Below are 23,457 nucleotides of genomic sequence, written 5' to 3'. Positions count from 1 at the left end.
GGAAAGAAAGGGAATGAAAGAAGATGGAGACTGAGTACAAAAACACACTCAGATAGAAGTAACAGGTTCTGCTATTCCCTAGCACAGTGGGGTAGCTGTGGTTCACAGTAGTGTATTTTATATTGTAAAAAAAAAAAAAAAAAAGTGGAGGAGAGAATCGGATGGGTTCCAAACACAAATAAAAGATAAGTAATATGATTGGCTTATGATAGGTATATATGTATAAACATTATGTTTTTAACAAGAAAGTAAAAGAGAGACAATACTTTTTTAAAAGTCCACATTGCATGAATTCTTGTGGACCCTTTGTGTAGATAAAGAAATGGATATATGTAAAAATAAAAATAAAAATAAACATATAAGGTAAAGTAGGTGATCAACAAGTACATTTGGATCATGAGATAACTCTAGTAGACTAGAACAACTGTGCACAAAAACTAAAAAAAAAATCTTTAAATCCAACCAAAGTTATGGCTATCTGTCTTTCTCTTACTTCAAGAATCTAGTATCAGTAAGATCATAAGTCATACAGATAATTCATGCACTGAATTTGTGATAAAACCTGCTAATCATTGACACACTCCTCTTCTTTTCATACTTGTATCTACATATAAAAAACCCTAGCTGGCCAGGGCTGCAGCTCACTAGGCTAATCCTCCACCTGTGGTGCTGATACACCAGGTTTTAGTCCCGGTTCGGGTGCCGGATTCTGTCCTGGTTGCTCCTCTTCCAGTCCAGCTCTCTGCTGTGGCCCAGGAGTGCAGTGGAGGATGGCCCAAGTCCTTGGGCCCTGCACCCACATGGGAGACCAAGAGTAAGCACCTGGCTCCTGGTTTCGGATCAGCACAGTGTGCTGGCTGCAAAGACCTGGCCGTAGTGGCTGCTTGGGAAGTAAACCAATGGAAAAGGAAGACTTTTCTCTCTGTCTCTTCTCTCACTGTCTAACTCTGCCTGTCAAAAAATAAAAAAAAAAAAACAACCCTAGCACACATTCAAACCCTGAACCCATGTACACTGCAAGGCAGGAATACACATAGCAGAGGTCTGATACAGTTGTCACCAACTGAGAAAATTGTCCACTGCTGTGAAGGTAATTTAACATTAACAAAGTTTGAACTGTGGTAATAGTTGGTTTGAGAAAAGAAGTGAAATTTACTAACCACTGTAATATAATATTAGTATGTAATTTGTCATAGGTGACACACCTCCTTCTATTTCAAGTGTAAATCATTATGTTTACATAGTAAATTATATTTAATAATCTCTAAATACATTTAATATTTTAGTAATATTTTGATGATTTTACACTTATCATTCGTAATATCACCATGAAATATTCAAACAATGTGACACAAGGTTGTACCATGTTTCTGCACTTGGCCCAGACATTCAGACTTGGTGAGCTCCCTTGTGTATTCCACAAGATAATGGCAGGAAATCAGACCATGATCACAGAGTTCATTCTCCTGGGATTTCCCCTTGGACCAAGGACTCAAGTGTTCTTCTTTGGGCTCTTCTTGCTGTTCTACACCCTCACCCTGCTAGGGAATGGGGTCATTCTTGGACTCATCTGGCTGGACTCCAGACTGCATACCCCCATGTACTTCTTCCTTTCACACTTGGCCATTGTCGACATCACGTATGCCTGCAACACAGTGCCCCAGATGCTGGTGAACCTCCTGAATCCAGCCAGGCCCATCTCCTTTGCTGGCTGCCTAACACAAACCTTTCTCTTTTTGACTTTTGCTCACACTGAATGTCTCCTTCTGGTGGTGATGTCCTATGATCGGTATGTGGCCATCTGCTGCCCCCTCCGATATTCTGCCATCATCAGCTGGAGAGTGTGCATCACCCTGGCTGTGACTTCCTGGATGTTAGGAGTCTTTTTGGCTCTTGTACATCTGGTGTTACTTCTACCATTGCCCTTCTGTGGACCGCAGAAAGTTAATCACTTTTTCTGTGAAATTCTAGCTGTTCTCAAACTTGCTTGTGCAGATACCCACATCAATGAGGTCATTGTTTTGCTGGGGGCAGTCTCTGTGCTGGTGGGACCCTTTTCTGCAACTGTACTATCTTACATTCATATTCTGTGGGCCATCATAAAGATCCAGTCAGGGGAGGGGAGACAGAAAGCCTTTTCCACCTGCTCCTCCCACCTCAGCGTGGTTGGGCTTTTCTATGGCACAGCCATTGTTATGTATGTTGGGCCCCAACATGGGAATGCAAAGGAGCAAAAGAAGTACCTGCTGCTATTCCACAGCCTCTTCAACCCCATGCTCAACCCCATGATCTATAGTCTACGGAATAAAGAAGTCAAAGTTGCACTAAAGAGGATGCTTGGAAATTAGAGAACTTCCTCAAAGCTTGATACAGCAGAAAGATAACTAGGTTTATAGGAATGTTGCAAGCATCTCATTCCATACTTACAAAGGATACATAGACATACTCTAGGCAATCTTTTCACTCTTCTTGAAAGTTCCCTTTGAGCACCTCCCAAGAAAGTCCACTATGTTCTCCTCACTCTAGCATTGAATTTCAGTCCTGTGTATGGAACAAAAATATCTCCATAGTAAATGTTCTGTGCACAGTTTTAATGTAGTTATGTGAAATGTTATGAGTAAGAGGAAATAAATTTGTGTAGTTTTATATATGTACATAGGATGTGTTAGCAAAATTATATGGAATAAATTAAGTCATTGGTAGAGTATTTATGATATAGGAATTGAGAGTGATTCATGACACAGTAAGTTATTTAAATATTTTTAATTCAGCCAATGTCTTTGCCTGTAAAAATTGGAATACAGCTAAATATTGGCATCTATTCTTATGATAGTGATTTTTTGAAAGCATAACTTAGGCACGAATAAGACTAAGTCTTGGCTTCAAGAAAAGAGAATATGCTGCAGTAGATAATATGTTATTGTGTCCAATGATTGCACCACTGTGCTATGAACACCAGAACCAGCTACTTCTATCTGACCATGTTTGACTGCCTATTATCACCTTTACAGCATCTTCCCCATTCTCACCCTTCCCAAGTTCTATTGATCACAATTCTAAGCTCAGTTTTTTACTTTCACATATGAGAGAGAACATATTTGTCTTTGCATATTTGTCTTTCTGTAAGTTTCTTATTTTACTTATGATGTAATAACAGCTTTTAAAAATATATCAGCAGTTAACTGTGAGAAAAGGAAGTGGTATTTTTAATATTTACTTTATTCATTTAAAAGGCAGAGTTTTTTTTTCTTTTTTTATTTAGTAAATATAAATTTCCAAAGTACAGTTTATGGATTACAATGGCTTCCCCCCCCCCCCATAATTTCCCTCCCACTCACACACCTCCCATCTCCCTTTCCCTATCCCATTCCATTCACATCAAGATTCATTCTCAATTATCTTTATATACAGAAGATTGATTTAGTATATATTAAGTAAAGATTTCATCAGTTTGTACCCACACAGAAACACAAAGTGTAAAATACTGTTTCAGTACTAGTTATAGCATTACTTCACATTGGACAACACATTAAGGACAGATCCCACATGAGAAGTAAGTACACAGTGACTCCTGTTGTGGACTTAACAATTTGACACTCTTATTTATGGCGTCAGTAATCTCCCTAGGCTCTAGTCATGAGTTGCCGAGGCTATGGAACCCTGTAGGGTTCGCCGACTTCAATCTTATTCTGACAAGGTCATAGTCAAAGTGGAAGTTCTGTCCTCCCTTCAGAGAAAGGTACCTCCTCCTTTGCTGGTAAAAGGCAGAGTTATAGAGAAAGAGAGAGCCAGAGCGGGAGATCTTTCATTTGCTTTCACACTCCAAAAACAGCCACAATGGCAAGGGCTGGGCCACGCCTTAGCTAGGAGCTTTTTCCAGGTCTTCTACGTGGTTTCAGGGCTCAAGAACTTTAGCCAACCCCCACTTCTTTCCCAGATGAGTTAGCTGGGAGGTAGTTAGAAAATGGTACAGCTGGTACTTGAACTGTATGAGATGCCGGTGCCTCAGGTGGCGGCTTTACGAGCCACACCAAGCACTGGCTGCAGAAAGGGGATTTTTTAAATTTCATTAATATTCACAACAAAATTATAAGGTACTCAGAAAAAAATTTAAACAAAGTTAAAAACCTATGTGAAGAAAAAGTAATATAGTGAAGAACACATACAAAAGACCTGCTTTAATGTTTCTATGTAGAAATTCAATATTATAAAGCATTCAAATCATACCTAGGTTAACACATCTTTACTGCAAGATTTTAATAGGCCTGGTCTCAGTGATTCTGACTATTAGAGAAGATTATTTGAAAACTTGAAAAGAGTATTTTTGAGGAGGAAAATATACAGATTTCTCCCTTATACAGCATCATTTTTATAAGAATGTCTGTTTTGCAGATATGATTCAGTTACCAAAAGAAAAGTTAAGAATGTGTGGGTTTTGGGTTCAAATAGACCTGAGTTGTTAAAAAAAATCAACAGGTGCTAGATGTGCAAACTTTTATAATTTATTCATACTCCTTGGAATTTAGAATTATTGTGTGCAAAATGAAGTCACTGACACTAACTTGCAAGTTGGTTTGAAGATGAGAGGAAGTATCATGTAAAAATTAGCAGAGTTCACGAATCATGAGTGCTCAATAAATAGCATTTATTAATGTAAACTCAAATGACATTTATCATAGCGTTAAAGAGCAAGGGGAACAACTTATACATGAAACAAGAAAGAAATCACATTTGCAGTTTTACAAAAGCAGTAATATGCAAAAATATAGCATTATCTGATATGAAATGCCATTATGTCAAATAATTCATTAAGTAAATGACTCAGTCTTTTCTTTCCAACCTCAGCTCTCTAAAGAAACAATGAATATTTTATAAGCATGAATTCATGCAATTCAGATAGCTGAAATTTATGTATATATATACATATATATATATAAACACATGCACACACATTCATATGCACATACATTGCCCGAAATGAAAGGATGAGTAAGACATATTTGTACTGTTTACACACTGTCTAGTGAGAACAAAACATACCTAAATGGAAACTAACAATTACATATACTGAGTTAATCGCTGATATATGCAAAGATTCTCATATTGCCCAGAGAAAGAATAACTCACTCAGAACTGGAAAAACTTAAGGTAGGCTTCCTGGAACAGAAGACCATCTTGAAGTGTGAGTAAGAATGAGCTACAAGACTCTGGGACTCATAGTTTGGCAAGAAGGTATGTTCCATATAATGATTGGGAGAAACAGACTCCAAGAGTAGCATGTAAGCTATGGTGGGAGGAGAGGATTAAAAGTAGCTCAGGGTTTTTCATTACAAAATACAAGGCAAGAACTGATAAGAAGCAAGGTTAGGGAGAAAACCATATGTGGAAGAATTCATATCCAGACTCATAATCTCAACATGCCTCCTATATGAAATGTGAAACTGGTTTGTAAATATGAAGATGCTAGGTAATCAGAACTTAATTTAGAAAGCCTTATGGTGCTTATGTGGAATGAGAAATTGAAGAAACAAGATTGATGTCAGTCAAATCAGTTTAAAAGCTACATATTAGTTGAAGCAAGAAATGCTGGTGGAGGCTGAACTAGATAAATACACACATAAATGGAATGGGATTTATTGAGCTGAATGACAGGAAGTTAAATGGGCCTCAATTAATGGTGGGCTAGACTTAAAGAATGAATCCAGGGAAGAACTTTTAAAATCTTTATTATATTATTATAGACACATAAAGAAATACACAAATCAAAAGTTAAGCTCCGTGAAAGATCACAAAGTAAACAGATTCATGTAACCTTTTCTGAGACAAAAATAAAACATTCTGGCACTCTAGGAGCCATCATTATTCCCACTTCCAATTTTCCCTACCCACTCCTGAAAAGGTAACTAGCACTCTGACTTCCAATAGAGGTCTTTCCTGGAGTTAATATAAACAGGAAATGGACAAAGTATGCATTTTTTATGTGCCCCCTTTCACTCATCTGTAGATTTGTGGGATCCACCTGGGTTGTTGTGTGTGGCTGTAATTCATTACTTTTCTCTATTTTATAGTATTGCATTGCATACACATATCAAAATGAATTTAGCTTTTCTAGTAGATATGTGAGATGCCTACACTTTGGACCTTAAACAAATAACCATTCCCTGAATGAGATATATACATCCTTTTGGGGTTATGAATATCCTAGATGAATGCTTAATAGGCTGCCTATAGAATTGCTATTATCAATTACTCATAACCTACATTACGCATGAAATTCAAAATGTTTTTAAACCAGAAAAATTCTATTTTAAATCCTCTTTTCCATGAACAACTATTCCATGAACTTTTGGAAGTACCTTTATATATATATATATATATATATATATATATATATATATGTGTGTGTGTGTGTGTGTGTGTGTGTGTGTCTGTGTGTGTGTGTAATATTTCAATATGGCATTGGTGGGTGACAGGCACTTTGGTTTTAATTGTTTGTAATTATTTTTTAAATTTTTAAATTTTTAAAAATTTTTTGACAGGTAGAGTGGACAGTGAGAGAGAGACAGAAAGCTCTTCCTTTTCCGTTGGTTCACCCCACAATGGCCGCTGAGGTCGGCACACCGTGCTGATCCGAAGCCAGGAGCCAGGTGCTTACTCTTGGTCTCCCATGCGGGTGCAGGGCCCAAAGACTTGGGCCATCCTCCACTGCACTCCTGGGCCACAGCAGAGAGCTGGACTGGAAGAAGAGCAACCAGGACAGAATCTGGTGCCCCAACCGGGACTAGAACCCTGGGTGCCAGAGCTGCAGGCAGAGGATTAGCCTATTGAGCCATGGCGCCAGCCAATTGTTTGTAATTAAATATATTTTTACAAAAATACAGCTTTCATTCTATGTGGAAACCATCAGCAATAACTTTTTTTTTAAAAAAAGGAAGAAATGCCTGAGTATATAAGTTTTGATGCAAAAACAGAATTTTATCAAATGTTATTTTAGATCTTTTCAAGTACATTGGTAGAAATCACACACAACTGTGGTTTTAATTTTTGTGGTCATGAAACATTTGGTGAATAAATTTAGTTGCTATAAAATAAAATTACCTTCAATATTTTTGTTTATTTAATGTGGGTGTTGTCATCTTTGTTTTCTCCAGGTCTTCTGTTTAGCAGGATAGTAGCATACATCTATAATATTTGCTGTTTACAAATGAATTTAACTTTGTCCCTGTATTTGCATGTTAACTCTTATAATCCTAGTTCAGACAAGTTTAAATCCAGAATTGACCTTTTGGCTTACATTGGGGAGCTTCTACAGGAGGTGTGGTGTAGGGGAAGTAAAGCTTATGGGAAGGTAAAGCTTATAAAACAGCCTTTGATCATGTCTACCCACCCATTAGGATGTGGAGTACATATTACAGGTAGATCTGGACAAATCAGTTTGAGACTGTGTGAAGTCCAGCCATCATTTTAGACCTAAAAGTTCAGAACTACCACCTAAGAAATAGTCCATAAGGTCTCTTAAGGTTCTTAAACTTAGTGTCACTTAGCTAAGCTACAATAGACCTAGGTTATGGCAGGATCACTGAATTGTTTCTCTACTCACAGTCTCTTTAATCTTCACATGGTTTGTTGTGGGCCCATATTCAGTGTAAATACATGAGAAGGTCATAGCTGGGACTCCTGGTTTAGGTATCATACACATACATGCTTTAAGCGAAGCTCCTTGACTTTAAGGAGTGATATGAATAAAGGGCATGCATTTTACAGCAGGAAATCTCTTCCTGAAAACCTGTGGGCTTAGGGTTATTTCCACTCAGACAGGCCAGAGACAAAGAGGCTCGATAGTCCTTAACATCAACCAGAGACAACCTGCTGGTTGTCAGATTCATTTTTTTCTGGTTAAAGATACAATATGCATTTTGAAGATAAAGGATAAGATAAAGGATAAGTTGAGTGAGCTCCATCATGATTCACTATTCTAGAACTTGCATGACTTTTACTGTGTTTACTCTTTGAATGTTCTCAGAATTCTAGATTTGCCAACCTACTGTTCAGCTGTATCTTTGTGACAAGTGACATGCCCTTATAACTGTATATAAACTTGTATGTGCGACATTGTGGAGATTCCTTGCCTGATTCAATAAAATGCTGCAATACTGAAAAAAAGATCAATTTTTTAAAAATAATATTACTTTATTTATTTCAAAGAGTAACACTATGTGGGACGGATACAGAGAGAAGAAAAAAATCTTCCATCACTGGTTCACTCCCCAAATTGCCACAATGGCTAGGGTTGAAGCCTGGCATCTGGACTTCCATCCAGGCCTCCAATGTGGGAGGTAAGGGCCCAAGCACTTGGACCATCTTCTACTTCCCCAGATAGATTAATAAGGAGCTGAATCAGAAGCAGAGCAGCCAGGACTCAAACCACCACACATCGGAAGCCAGCATTGCATGCAGCAACTTAACCCACTGTGTTACAACACTTGCCCCCAGAATAACTTTTAAAAACTGAATGCATGTGGACTTGCAGCTGAGATTATGGCTCCTTTCTTAGGAAATAATACAATGAAATCCTTTTCAGGGTTTTTCTTAATCATCTCTCATGAAGGTATCGCAAGAGTGCATTTGTCTTTGGCAGGTAAAAGAGGAATGAGTAGCCCCATCACAAAGAGGTGACCAGAAGGAGACATTGAGTCAGAAATACCTGCACCTTGATCCCCCAAGAGTGGTCATAATCACTAACCTTTTGGGGAGAGAATACTAGAAAATATGGAGAAGGTGCTTGGTACATACACATCTATAAACTTCAAAAGACATTTCAGGACTGAGAGTTTCAAAACAAACCAAGTTCTTTATAATATCTTTCCTTAAAAATAAGGAATGGCTAAAAGAAAAATTTGGAAATGACAGCTAAGGCCTGGGGAGAAATACAATATATTGTACTATAAATATACTTTTTAAAGAGGTTGTCCCAGCATCTTCCTCTTTAAATAAGAGTCCAGTTGATGTTAATTTAAATTCAATTATCTGAGATTAATTTCCTATGATCTATGCCATCATGGCTGTGTATTTTTCTTCAGCTCTATTGTTAGTAGCAGACATGTTTTTTGCTATATATATATATATATATATATATATATATATCTTTATGATGTATTATATTTATTTGAAGGTAAAAAGGTAAAGTGAGAGAGAAGGGGAGAGAGAGAGAGCAAGAGAGAGCGAGAGCGAGAGCAAGAGCGCAATAGCCTGGGCTGGGCCAGACTGAAGCTGGGAGCCAGAAATTCCACCCATGTCTCCCACATGGTTGGCAAGGGCCAAAGCACTTGTGCCATCTTTTGCTGATTTCCCAGGCACATTAACAGGGAGCTGGATCAGAAGCAGAGCATCTGGAACTCAAACCAGTGCTCTGACATGAGATGCTGGCTTTGGTATAAACCACTGCACCAAAAGGATGGGTGTGCCATATAATTTTAATATAACATTGAAATTCTTGGAATAAAAGCTTACAAATATAGTCTAAAACTAAATATATATTTGGTGAAGGCAGTGGCAAAGATATGCTTTGATAGTGGGAGAAGTATAGAGTGGCTTGCAATTGAAGGAAGCCAGGAAACATTGAGTAAATAGGATTCAAACACCATGAGCTTCCAAATTAAACAATACATTTACAACAGAAATATTTGGTAACTCATTTCAGGAAATCGGTCTGTAGTAGATCAACAGTCTTTTCTCCCTAAGGAGGATAGAGTCCTTGGAGGTACTGCCTGAATAAACTCCAAGGGGGTCACATTTATCACATCATAAAATTCAGTCTTTCCAAAAGGGAGTCTGGAGGCAGGCACAATTCTCAGATCAATTACACAGTTTCTCCAAATCCTTGGAGGCTGCACTCTGTAACATAATCCTGAAAGCTGGGTCTTAGGACTAGAAGTTTCTGTGACCCCTGCCATTCTTGCTGACCTCTCACTGCTCTGCCTATGTACATGTTTGTTCACGTGCACATGCATGGGCATGCATATACAAACACACACACACACACACACACACGATGACAGAGCTGGAGACCCAGAGGCAGAGGGGGAAGCAGTCGCACTGCTCTACAGGGAAGACAGAATGGTGGATAGAGTCTTCAGATTTTGTTCCCTGCACTCCATGGGTGTGTCTTCAGAGAGTGGCTAGACTTAAGTGATCAGAGGGTAAAACTCTCACATCTAGAAGACTCCTGAGCAGTGCTGTGTCCTGTCCCAATCCTCAGGTCAGAAAGAATAACTGGGACTCATCATCCACCAAACCTGCTTCAGAGGCAGGTGATTCAGCATCAATCTTTCCCCATCTCTGTTTTTCTGTACATTGTATTTGAGGGAATGACCAGAAATTCCATCTTACTCTGTAAGAATCATTATCTATACACTGATTGAGAGTTTACATGAAACCAGGAAAGATGGCTGGTAGAAATCATTTGGTTTAGAGAGGGAGAAATAGAGATCCCTTCCTGGCACTACCCTGAGTGCCAGAGTAGCTTGCGATTTTTGTGGCATCAAAACATAGCAGAGGTTACAGACTCCTCTTAGTCTCATCCTCTTCCAGGTCATACTCAGAGGAACTATCAGGGAGCAGTAGATGTTCATGACTCAAAGTATCAAACTGAGAAGGACTTAAGAGCTATCTTTTCCCCTAGGCTTTTTATGTTTGTTTGTTTATTTATTTAATGAATTCATTTTTACATAGATACATCTTTAGAAATACAGGGTTCTTTGCCCTATGCCCCCTGCTTTGCTCCCTTCCCACCTTCCATTCCCTCTCCCATATCCTTCTTCATTATGGATCATTTTTAGTATGACTTTATATATAGAGAACCATCTCTATGCTAATCATAGATTTCAACAATTTGCCCACACTCTCACACACAACATATAGAGTGCAGTTTGGGGAAAGAATTTGCAGTCGATTCTCATATTGCAATTCAATAGGGACAGAGGTCCTACCTGGGGAGCAAGTGTACAGTGACTACTGTTGTTCCTTTAACAATTAACACTCTTTTTTATGATGTCAGTGATCATCTGAGGCTCTTGTTGTGGGCTGCCAGGGCTATGGAGGCCTTTTGTGACCACAGACTTCGTCGTTATTTGGACATGGCCATAAGCAAAGAGGATGTTCTCCTCTCCCTTCAGAGAAGAGTGTCTCCTTCTTTGAAGACCCTTCCTTTCCTTAAGAGCCATCTTGTTGTGCTGTCCCTTTGTAGAAATGAAGAAATTGAAGTTTGAGTTGTTCTGTAATTTTTCCTGCCATCCATATTCATTCCTTTTTACATGCAAGTCATCTGCTTGTATTATATCCCAGAACTGTCTTCCAGCCAGAAAAAAAGGAGTATTAAATTTCATTTCCTAATAGGTGCCAGGAAAAAGCCCTGTGACTATATGATAAGGATTTCTTGGTCACAAGAAATTCTGTAACAGAGAAGCCTGTCTGTGTGAAGTCCTAGTGGATGGCAATACTGTGAAATGGCTCTCTGACAAAAATTGTTTCTCTAATTCACATGTGTTTGTATCTAGCAATACATTCAGTAAAAACTTTCACTTTTAAAAATAAAAAAATTGAATACATTCTTACTTGCTTTTCATTTATTTAAAGTCACTATGAGAAGCAGTTTTAAGGAAGTAATGAAACTGAGATGAAAATGGCACTGCTCTCAAATTTTGAAAGTACGAAGAAAAGAGAAACCTGGTATAACTTTGTAATGATAAAATGGTTGGCCCATTTAGATTCTGCTTAAGACATTTAGTTTTGTGATCTCAGAGTAACCAAATGTTTTATACAGAGAAACATTTGGTTACTCTGAGATCACAAAAAATAGCTCTAATTTGCCCCATTCATAGTTAGATCTAAATTGAGACTGGAATTTGTGTTTCTGCATTTTTTCATCATCCACAATGTTTCATTGATGTATTTGTTTATCCTTGTCCCAACACTATATTGATTTAATTACTCCTATTTTTATAATAAGTCTTGCTCATAGCAGAGCAAGTTTTTATACTCATTTTTATCAAGATTTACTAGGTTACCATGGACATTTTGCATTCTCATAGTATTTAGAATATGATTATTAATTTCTACAATCAAAAAATTCTGCTGAAAATTCATTTGAATTCCATTGAAACCATAGATCAATTTGGAAAGGTTTATAACCTTTATAAAATTCCCAATCTATAAACACAATTGTATGCATATTCTTAATTATGTGTTTTTTTTTTTGACAGGCAGAGTGGACAGTGAGAGAGAGAGACAGAGAGAAAGGTCTTCCTTTTGCCATTGGCTCACCCTCCAATGGCCGCCGCAGCTGGCGCACTGTGGCCGGTGCACTGTGCTGATCCAATGGCAGGAGCCAGGTGCTTACTCTTGGTCTCCCATGTGGGTGCAGGGCCCAAGTACTTGTACCATCCTCCACTGCACTCCTGGGCCACAGCAGAGAGCTGTCCTGGAAGAGGGGCAACCGGGACAGAATCCGGTGCCCCAACCGGGACTAGAACCCGGTGTGCCGGCGCCGCAAGGCGGAGGATTAGCTTATTGAGCCACGGTGCTGGCCCTTAATTGTGTTTTAACCTTGAGTCCCAAGATTTTGTAATTCAAGTAATGAGTTCAGTTAATCAACTAAATTAGTACGAATTTTACAAGTTTCTAAATTACAATGTGAATAATGACATTTGCATTTTTAATGCATATATCGTTACTTCTTTTTTACTTACTGCTGGGTAGTTTTTGAGTGACCATTAGATAGAAGCTTTGCTGGTGGAACACCTTAGGTTTATTTTACAACAAAGGGGGAAAGCATTGAACATTTCAGCCTTATGCATAGAGTTTCTATAGGTTTTCTAGATACTATTATTCAAATAAAAGAGGATATTATATATTTGAAAATCTTATAGAGAAAAAATGTTGAACTACTTTCATTATTCTTATGGAGTGTCCACCTTTATGCTTATACATGCTATGGAATAACATCAAGATTGATACTATCAGTTTCTCTTTGCCTGCAACATGTTTTCCATTATTCATTTTTAACCTGTGTGTGTGTGTGGGAGAGACAAAGAGAGATTTATTTTATATATACATGAACATCTATGTAATATCAACTTGTAAATTTTGGAAAAAGATAAATTGTTACTTAAAATAAACATACAATAAATTTTAAACAGGATATTATGAATATCATCAAGAACATGGTAAACAGAGAAAAAGAAAAAAACATTCTGAAAGAGTACTTTAAAGATATAGAAGACAGGTGGATTGATATGGGTTTGATCTAATAGGCGTTCCAGTGGTTTATACACAGTGAAATGGTGAGCGTGGAGGAAGGACAACAGTCAAAGATAAGGGTGTTGAGAATTCCCATTGATTGTGGATTAATTTTTATTTATCCCATGTGGCTCCTCAAAGTGTAGTTTTCATTTAAAGAATCATCTTGAACTGTGAAAAATTATTTGATTTGTCTAAGTATACATTTTATTTATTGCACTCACTAAACAGAATGCATGTTTTCTGTTATTTAAAGCTTCCATTATTGTCAATGCTGAAATATTTTTGTTTAGTTGTTCTCCCCCATTTTACCTCTTCTTTCACTCAGTAACCTTAATTATAGATAAATGCAGCTCTCATTGTATTATTCAAGTCTCTAAACTATCCTTTCAAAGTACTGTGTGTATTGAAATCTGGTGGATTCCTTCATGAGCTCTACTTTTTCTCTCTTTCTCTTTTTTTTAACCAAGTATCTTCCTCATTGAGCAGGATAGTTGTTCTTTTAAGATTGTTATTTATGTACATGGAGGGTAGAGTTATGAAGAGAGAGAGAGAGAAAGAGAGAGAGAGAGAGCCACAACAGATGGGTTAGGCCAGGCTGAAGCCAGCAGCCTGGAGCTTCTTCTGGGTCTCCCATGTGGTTTCAGTGTCTCAGGGAATGGATGCTTTAGCAGGGAGCTAGATGGGAAGTGGAGCAGCCAGAATGCAAACACATGTCCTTATGGGATGCCAGCACTACAGGCTGTGGCTTAATCCACAAGACCACAGCACCAGCCCCTCATGAGCTCTTCTAAGACACAATTTTCCTTAACCTGATAACTAAAAATTGTTTTCTTTATTGAGTTTTAAAGTTTTGTAACTATGCTTCTTATTTCAAAGATCTGTAATTGATCTGCTCATTCATTAATTGTACTTTTATGGCCAATTTTATTTTTATTAACTTTGGAGCATTTTAGTAAATGTGACATCTTCACTAATCCTCATACTTATCCTTTTTAGAGTATTTTGAAGATTTTTCTGTATATTTCATCTTTCATTCAGTTATAAATGTTCCAGATGTTTACTATGAAATTTATGTGTTTTTGCACACTATTAGTCCGGGGGAGAGACAGTTTAATATAAGTGGAGATACTGCAGGGTCAAGGAAGAGTAGGGGATGAAACAGCAGAGGAAACTCTTCCGGAACTAGTGATTCACAGTGTACCTGCGTGGAGAGCGTGGGAGCCCAAGTTCGGAACACCAGCAGCAGACTCAACACACCAGCGCTGGAACGCACGGTGAGCTGAACCTCAATAGCCCGAGACACCAGCGGGCAAGCGGAAAGAAGAGGCTAGAGGGAACGAGGCTTGAAACTCTGTGGGGAAAAATTCACCAGGCTAACTAGAAGAGAGAGAGGAAAAAAATTAAAAAAAGTGACCGATACGGACACAAGTTTCTCTCTCTCCGCTCACCTCTCAAAGGCAAGCAAGACAGAGCAGGCGCCATTTTGGACATAGGTCATAAGCAGGGCGACCTCAGGTCTGCACCAGCCCTGAGCCTAGCAGAAACACCTGACTTTGGGGGGAGGGGTGAAATAACAGGAGATTAGGATCTAACTTGGCAACCCAGTGGGAGATTGCAGGAGAATTGGAGCCCACACTGAGGGCAGCACAGATTCCCTGTGTGGTCCTTGGGAAAGAGCTTCCGATCTCTGGCTCCTGTGGGTATATCATTTGCCTGCTAACTACCTTCAATTACGTTCAGCTGTCCGGAATTACTTCCCTTTTGAATCAAAAAAAGAAAGAAAGAAAGAGAGATTTACCACACCTAACCTGGGAGTGTCATCTTTGACACACCCTCAACCCTGAGGAACCAAACACAGCTCTCAGTCCACACTCATCTCAAGCCTCTAAGGCTCCACTGAAAGCAGACAGTCCACTTAATATAGAGCCATTGTGTAACAGAGAAAAAACACCACAGTGAAGAAACCAAATATCTCCAACATGCCAAACAACAAACGCAAAAACCAAGGTAACAAGAACAAGGAAGACACTATGATGCCCCCAACTGAAAAAGACACCCCAATTCAAGATTATGAAGATGATGAGATCGAAGAAATGCAAGAAGCAGATCTCAAAAAATTGATAAGAACATTAAGAAGTTCTCAAAAACAAATTCTTGAACTACAGAAATCCTTAATGGATAAGATAGAAAATCTCTCTCGTGAAAATGAAATATTAAGGACGAATCAAAATGAAATGAAACAACTAGTGGAACAAAAAACTGTGATAGTGACGAGAAATCATAATGAAATGAAGAATTCAATAAATCAAATGACAAACACATTAGAGAGCCTTAAAAGCAGAATGGGCGAAGCAGAATAGAGAATATCAGACTTAGAAGACAGAGAACAGGAAAGGAAACAGGCAAACCAAAGAAAAGAAGAAGAAATTAGAAATCTAAAAAATATTGTCGGGAATCTACAGGATACTATTAAAATACCCAACATGCGGGTTCTAGGAGTTCCTGAAGGCATGGAGAGGGAGAAAGGATTAGAAGGCATTTTCAGTGAGATACTAGCAGAAAATTTCGCAGGTTTGGAGAAGGACAGAGGCATCTTAGTACAGGAAGCTTATAGAACCCCTAATAAACATGACCAAAAGAGATCCTCACACGACACATTGTAATCAAACTCACCACAGTGAAACATAAAGAAAAGATCCTAAAATGTGCAAGAGAGAAACGTCAGATTACTCTCAGAGGATCTCTGATTAGACTCACAGCTGACTTCTCATCAGAAACCCTACAAGCTAGAAGGGAATGGCGAGATATAGCCCAGGTACTAAGAGAGAAAAACTGCCAGCCCAGAATATTATATCCTGCAAAGCTCTCATTTGTGAATGAAGGTGAAATTAAGACTTTCCATAGCAAACAGAAACTGAAAGAATTTGTTGCCACTCGTCCAGCCCTGCAAAAGATGCTTAAAGATGTGTTACACACAGAAACACAGAAACATGGTCTTCCATAGGAAAGAAGGTAAAGGAAGGAAACCTCACAGCAAAAGATCACAGGAAGCTCAATTTCTCTTTGACATAGAATTAAACTCTGATAGGTCTGGGCCTCTTAACTTACAAGGCCTAAAGCCTACCAGATTAGTATCAAGCCCCTTCTATCAGGTTCTATTTGCCTCTCAATCAGAAAAATTACTTGTAGCTTAGACAGCACCTTTCTTAGCTCCTCTAATAATGACTCTGTCCTTTGTTCTAGGGCTGTCTAGCGCACTTGGGCCTCATTCCTTTGTAATCATAACCTCTACTCTACCACCAATGGCTCTACTCCCAACCTGCGTGTACTGATGGTCCTCTTCCCCACTTAATGCTGTATAATTGTTCAGACCTGGTAAACGCCACTCTTAGGATCATTGGTTACTATCCTCACCCTGTCTTTTATGACCTTGTCTAAATATGATCAGAGTCGGCAAACTTGGAAGGCTTCCATAGCCTTGGCAACACATGGCGGCAGCCTAGGATGGTTACTGGCGCCATAAACTAGAGTGTCAATTTGTTGGGTCAACAACAGGAGCCACTGTGCACTTGCTCCTCATGTGGGATCTCTGTCCTTAATGTGCTGTACATTGTGATTTAATGCTATAACTAGTACTCAAACAGTATGTTTCACTTTGTGTTTCTATGTGGGTGCAAACTGTTGAAATCTTTATATTAAATTGATCTTCTGTATATAAAGAGAATTGAAAATGAATCTTGATGCAAATGGTAGGGGAGAGGGAGTGGGAGAGGGGAGGCTTGCGGGTGGGAGGGAAGTTATGGGAGAGGGAAGCCATTGTAAGCTGTACACTGGAAATTTATATTCATTAAATAAAAGTTAAAAAAATCAAAAGGAAGAAATTTATGTGTTTTGAGACAATTTTTTTGAGCACAATTTAATGAAAGTGTTTTTTTATTATCTTTTTTTATTTTGCTTTACCATCTTTTCTTTCTCCCTGTCTTTTGTTTTTAAGTTTTTGCTGTTCTTCACTGACTGTATGGACCCCTCATGAAAAATCAGGTTTTATAATACTTTCTTAGGGTTTGGTGATCAAATTAGAGTGCAAGTAAGCATATTTACTGTTTTACTGTTAAGTTATTCACAACCCAAGAGTTGTTTTTAACCAACTAAGTTTGTGTCTTCAGGACAATGTACAAATAATCTAATAACAGGCATATTATCATTGACTGCTCAAGTCTCCTTTCATAGGCCCAACACAATCCCCAAGCTTCAAACAATCATATTGGTGTCCATCTCATAACGCCTTGCCTTAATCTCATTTGAAAAAAAAAAGAAACTGTATTCTGGGTATTACTCTGTTCTCAGACTTGAAGTATATAATGTTTCTGATTAATTTCTGGTACATGGAGGAGTTGCCTCATTTTTAACTCTGAATAACTATTCTAGGTTTGCATATTATGCTTTATCTCTCATAGCCCTGTTTTGAATTAGAGGAGAAATTAGGAACTCGTCTTGAGTAGAAATCTTCACTTTCTTCTTGGCTAAACATATAATAAGCAGTGTACATGCTTGTATTTAGTGCATGTTCATAATTAATACATACATAGTAATGTATGTTAATGATCGGCATGTACATGAAATGACATATAACCAGTACTTAAAGTACATTAATATGTGATCAGTAGTATAAATGCAATGATAGAACTCATGTGTCACTAACCTTCAACTGCTGGAGAAAATATATAATTTTAGAAACAACAGTAAGTGACAGAGTATCTGTCTGTTATGCTCATTATTAAATATAATGAAATGATAAATCTTTTATTCTTTCAAAAAAAGCCAGAAGTCCCTGTTGTTAGTTAAATCTCCTAATATTTAACATTGCATAAGAAGTAAAAATTTAAAATATCTCTGAAAGTCACATTTGCAAGTGAGCATTACAACCCTTAGATGAACTGGATTTATCCATGAATGATTGATTTGAAGCCTCTGGCATAAATTAAATCACTATAATAAATATATCTTTTTTTATATCTACCCTCCAGCTCTGAAATTTCTCCCTTAAGTGCACCATAGCATTTATCTGTCACAAGAATCTGAGGAGCAAAAAACACAGATAATAGAAGTCATCCTACTAGGATTCTAGGTTGACGCAACCTTTGAGTTTTCCTCTTTGGGTACTTCCTGCTTTTATATAGCCTTGCCCTGATGGGGACTGGGATCATCTTGGGTCTCATCTGTCTGGATGCCAAGCTGCACATTCCCTTGTATTCTTCCTCTCACACTGGCCATTGTTGATATATCCTACACCTTGCACACTGTCCCTAAGATGCTAGCAAATCCTGTGATGCACAAGAAATTTATCTCCTTTGTTCCATGCATACTTAAGACATTTCTGTATTTGGCTTTTGCTGTTACTGAGTGTAGAGTATTTGCAGCAATGTCCTATGACTGGCATGTGGCAATCTGCCACCCCTTACAGAATAACCTCATCATGACCTGGAAAGTGTGCACTATCCTGGTTGCCATTGGCTGGATACTTGGCTTCTTCTTTGCTTGATCCACATGAGACTGCCCTTTTGTGGACCCCAAAAAATCAATCACCATTTTTGTCAAATCATGCCAGTATTCAAATCGGCCTGTGCTGTCCAGCGCCGAGGCTCAATAGGCTAATCCTCCATCTTGCAGTGCTGGCACACCAGGTTCTAGTCCTGGTCAGGGCGCCAGATTCTGTCCCGGTTGCCCCTCTTCCAGGCCAGCTCTCTGCTGTGGCCAGGGAGTTCAGTGGAGGATGGCCCAAGTGCTTGGGCCCTGCACCCCATGGGAGACCAGGAGAAGCACCTGGCTCCTGACATCGGATCAGCACGGTGTGCCAGCCGCGGTGGCCATTGGAGGGTGAACCAACGGCAAAAGGAAGACCTTTATCTCTGTCTCTCTCACTGTCCACTCTGCCTGTCAAAAAAATAAATAAATAAAAATTTAAAAAATAAAAATTAAAAAAAATACCAAATTGGCCTGTGCTTACATTAGGGTAAACCAAGTGGTTCTTTTTGCTGCTCTGTGTTTGTTTTAGTGGGGCCTCTGTGCTTGGTTCTTATCTCCTACACATACATCCTGGTTGCCATCCTAAGAATCCAGTACAGGGAGGGCTGCAGAAAGGCTTTCTCCACCTGTGCCTCCCACCTCAGAGTGCTGGTGCTCTTCTTTGGCAGTGCCACTGTCATACACAGGGCTCCCAAATCCAGCCATTCCCAGGAATAGAGGAAGATTCTATCATTGTTTCACAGCCTTTTCAACCCTCTGCTGAACACCCTGGTGTATTGTTTGAGGAATGCAGAGGCCAAAGGTGCCCTAAGAAGAAACAGAGATCTTTGGAACAAACAAGCATTTTTGGAAACAGAGATGAAGGTGAAGAATCAATGGGGCATCCTGAGTGTGTGATACCTTATAAATTCAGATGATGTGTAAATTGGCTTTGAAAAATAAAATTATCAGAAGAAAAGTGGTTAAATCATTTTCAGTAGAAAAAAAGCAAAGGGAAATTATCTTTGTCCATGTTTTCCTTTTTTTGAGAAGAGAATCTTTTTGGAAGGATATTTTCCTCATCAGATCTTTCCTTGTGTTCCACTAACCAAAGCTGAGTCAAATGGCCATTCCTAAACCACTGACAATGAAGATAAAATGGAATGCTTCACATAGATCAGCCATGGTTTAATCTCCTGTTATAATGAAAACAGCTTTCTTTGATAAGTTTGAAGCCTGTTCCCTTTAGAAAATCAGTACAGGATCAGCAGAGAAGTGGGTAATGGTCATTAGGCAGGCAACTAGCAAATCTGCCAAATGGCGTAAATTCTGATGCAAATTTTCTTCCATTTTGAAAAGAAATAGGACATTTAATTCCACTGCCTTATCCTGGGTTGAACTCCTTAGTTCATTTAAACTCAAGCCATCCTTTTTCTTTATTTCTACCCTTCTTTTGATGGGGCATATCCTACACTATCTTCGTAGGTTTAAAAAGAGGTAAAATGACAGAAATGATAGTGAAAACATCAAAATTTCAGAATCCTTGTATTTCTTATATTATTTTATTTTTTAAAGATTGATTTATTTATTTGAAAGTCAGAGTTACACAGAGAGAGATGGAGAGGTAGAGAGAGAGGTCTTCCATCTGCAGGTTCACTCCCTAGGTGGCTACAATGGCCGCAGCTGTGCAGATCCGAAGCCAGGAACCAGGAGCTTCTTCTGGGTCCTCCACTCAGGTGCAGGGGCTCAAGGACTTGGGCAATCTTCTACTGCTTTCCCAGGCCATAGCAGAGAGCTGGATTGGAAGTGAAGCAGCTGGGACTCGAATCAGCACCTGCTTTACTGCTACACCACAGGGCTGGCCCCCTTATATTATTTTATATTTGTCAAATGCTCCACTGAAATTCTAGCTGACAAGTGGACTTTAAAAACAGAAAGAAAAAGGAAGGAAAAAACTCAAGCAATGTAGAAAAGGTATTTTTTTCTTTACAGGGAACAAAATGTTAAAAGCATACTTAGGCTCAGTGAAAGGCATTAGTTGTAGTCTGTAAGCACTTCAGAGGTGTCCTGAGTGTTATGGACATGGTGGGTGACAGCTTTGATGGCTACATCACAGGGTGGCAATACCAGCTGGTGGGCCTGGGCCTTCAATGAGGCTAGTGGATGTTCTGGACCTAGCAGACTCCAGTGAAATGGTGCCAGATCCTCATCAGGTAGAATGTGATTTCCTAGCAGAACACCAAATACAGGAAATCAGTTTGGATTCAGTTACAGCTGCTTGGCAACCTCTTGCATTAGGTACTGGCTCGAGGTGAGGCTCTTCCCGCCGCAGCTAATTTGAGGGCATTGGTGCTGATGTATCAAGGGATGTTGCACAGGGCATAGTCAGAGTTCTGTGTCACCAGGCTGTGGAAACCATTCTCTCCGCAGAAGCCAATTACCTCCTGTTGGTGATCCTCAGGGCTCTGTGCGACCTTGACCTGGAAGCAGATGAGCACCAGACAGATGCAGTGGGCCAGACAGAGGGGCAGCAGGAACCAGACCTTGGGTGGCAGCGTGCCTTTGTTCTGGTTAGTTGAGGATCTGCTGCGCCCATGGCGTTCCTTGCCCTGCCTCTTGACCTAGTCATGCAGTTGTGCCTTTTCCAGCATCCAGGTGAAGAACACCAGCAGCTCGATGTTGCCACCAAAGCAGGCCTTGGCCAGCACCACCAGGTGGCTCCACTGACCGCTGTTGACCCAATCAGTGTAGAAGCCCCTGTATAGGCGATGCAGGCAGTCCTCAGCATCCACCAGCAGGGAAGCGGGGCCTGCAGGGCCCGCTGCGGACCGCTCTGCCCAACAAGCTATACCAGGCCAGCTTCTGCAGCTGCACCTAAACCACGACATTCGGGCAGTGCTTCTAGATGTAGTCCTGGAAGCCCTGCATGCCCATGTTGGCAGCATTGTATGGGGCGGTGGGGCCATGACGCGGCACCAGAGGCCTCTAGGGTGGGCTGGGATGGGTCAGGGGCACACTCATGGCCCTCACAGCCACAACGTGCTGCTGCCTCCCTGGGAGGGACCTGCCCCGACAGCTGCTACTTCTCTGCTATGCCAGACAGGAATGTTGGCTGTGCTGATATTGCAGACCCGCCCTCACTCTCCGGGGATGAAGAGACATGCTGGGCCTGGCCTGTCTTGAGGACCAAAGGTAAGGTGGTGGCAGATGAAGAGAAGCAGAATTCTCGCTGGTGATCATTAAGGAATGGGCAGCTTACAAACGGAAGTCTCCTCAAACTCCAGAACTGGTGAAAGCCCTGGACTTCAGGGAACGGACCTGCCCCGACTTGAAGAGGCTTTGGCTCGGCAAGTCAGTGGAAGACAAGAACCGCAGGATGAGGGCCTTCCTGGCCCGCATGCAGTCAGATGCTCCTGCCATGCTGAGCCCTGCCAATGTGCTCACCCACGTCATGGTTCTCTGCTGTGCCTTAGGGTATATGGTGCAGTGACCAGGAACTCGAATCCTGCAGCATCAGGAGCTAGAAGCCTTCCTGGCCCAGGCACTGTCCCCTAAGCTCTACAAGCCAGATCAGCTTCAGGAGCTCAAGATTGAGAACCTCAACCCCCGAGGGATTCAGCTATGGGCTCTCTTCATGAGTGGGGTGGACATGGCGCTGTTCCCTGGAAGCCCATCCCCTGGAAGCACTGTTGTCTGTGGATGTGTTTTGATGGGAAGCTCTTCCAGTCCAAGTTCCTCAAAGCCAGCTGGGAAAAGACCCTGCTCATCATCATGCTAAGCAGGCTGCCAAGGTGGAGAGGATGGGCCAGAGCATCCCTGAGGGGCACAACCTCTTCCGGCAGAACCACCCCCTGCCCTTCCCCTAACCCCTGCTCTGCCCTTCTACCCTACCTCAATGTACCCACAGCACTTCAGGCCTGTGCCACTCTCCCAAGGCAGGGCCAGAGGCTTTGCAGGAGTGTGTGGCTTTAGAGGCCCCAATGGGGTAACTGTGTCTGTGGCCTTGGAGGCTTCGTGAGGGAAACGGTAGTGACAGGCCCCTTTCAGGTGGCAGTGTTGTGACTCTGTGGAGCCTTTTCAGGCAGTGACAGCAGCAGAGCTAGCAAGGCCCAGGGTGGAGTCCAACCTGTGCCTTCTCATGGAGAGAAGATAGAAATCGCTGGCACTGTGATGAGCCAATGGACTGGGAGCAGGCTGGGTCTCTGTGGACAAAGGCCCTTCTCCCTGCAGGTGATCTCTGTTGGAGGATCTGCCAGAGGGCGGGCAAGAGGAGTTATTTCCACCCCAATGATTTGAACCTTTGGAAGAGGTGGAAGGTACTACTGCAGAGGCTGTAAGGGCAGACCTTCTCCGTATGCTGCTTCAGCAGAGGAAGTGGCCAAAGAGCTCAAGTCAAAATCTGAGGAACCGAAGTCATCTGCTGCATCTTCAGAGGAGTTGCTGGCAGAAAATGAAGTGACAGAAGAGGAGAAGTCCCTGCCCCAGATGAATAGGAGTGCAGGTGATGACAGGGCCCCCAGCTGCTCTGGAAGTGCCTTGAGCACTGACTCTAAGATGTGCAGTACAAATCCTCACTGAAATGCGCTAAGTACAGACAGTGCTTGCCACAGAGAAACTGCTCTGGATTTGGCTGTCTTAAATAAAGAAGAGTAA

General features: G+C 40.5%; 1 protein-coding gene and 2 pseudogenes across 1 annotated transcript; all 3 read left to right on the top strand.

Annotated features, from left to right (window-relative positions):
• Positions 1-1,427: 1,427 nt before the first annotated feature.
• Positions 1,428-2,348, top strand: LOC133770611 (olfactory receptor 2A25-like). Its single transcript, XM_062206665.1, has one exon. It carries the CDS (start codon positions 1,428-1,430, stop codon positions 2,346-2,348), a length of 921 nt encoding a protein of 306 aa, XP_062062649.1.
• Positions 2,349-18,526: 16,178 nt separating this feature from the next.
• Positions 18,527-19,722, top strand: LOC133770610 (olfactory receptor 2A12-like; annotated as a pseudogene).
• Positions 19,723-21,768: 2,046 nt separating this feature from the next.
• LOC133770609 (constitutive coactivator of PPAR-gamma-like protein 1) lies at positions 21,769-23,457 on the top strand (annotated as a pseudogene).

This window comes from Lepus europaeus, chromosome 11 (genome assembly GCF_033115175.1).
Source record: "Lepus europaeus isolate LE1 chromosome 11, mLepTim1.pri, whole genome shotgun sequence".
NCBI classification, from domain to species: Eukaryota; Metazoa; Chordata; class Mammalia; order Lagomorpha; family Leporidae; genus Lepus; species Lepus europaeus.
The sequence above is the reverse complement of the archived record's forward strand: the minus strand, read 5'-3'. Positions and strand labels throughout refer to the sequence as shown.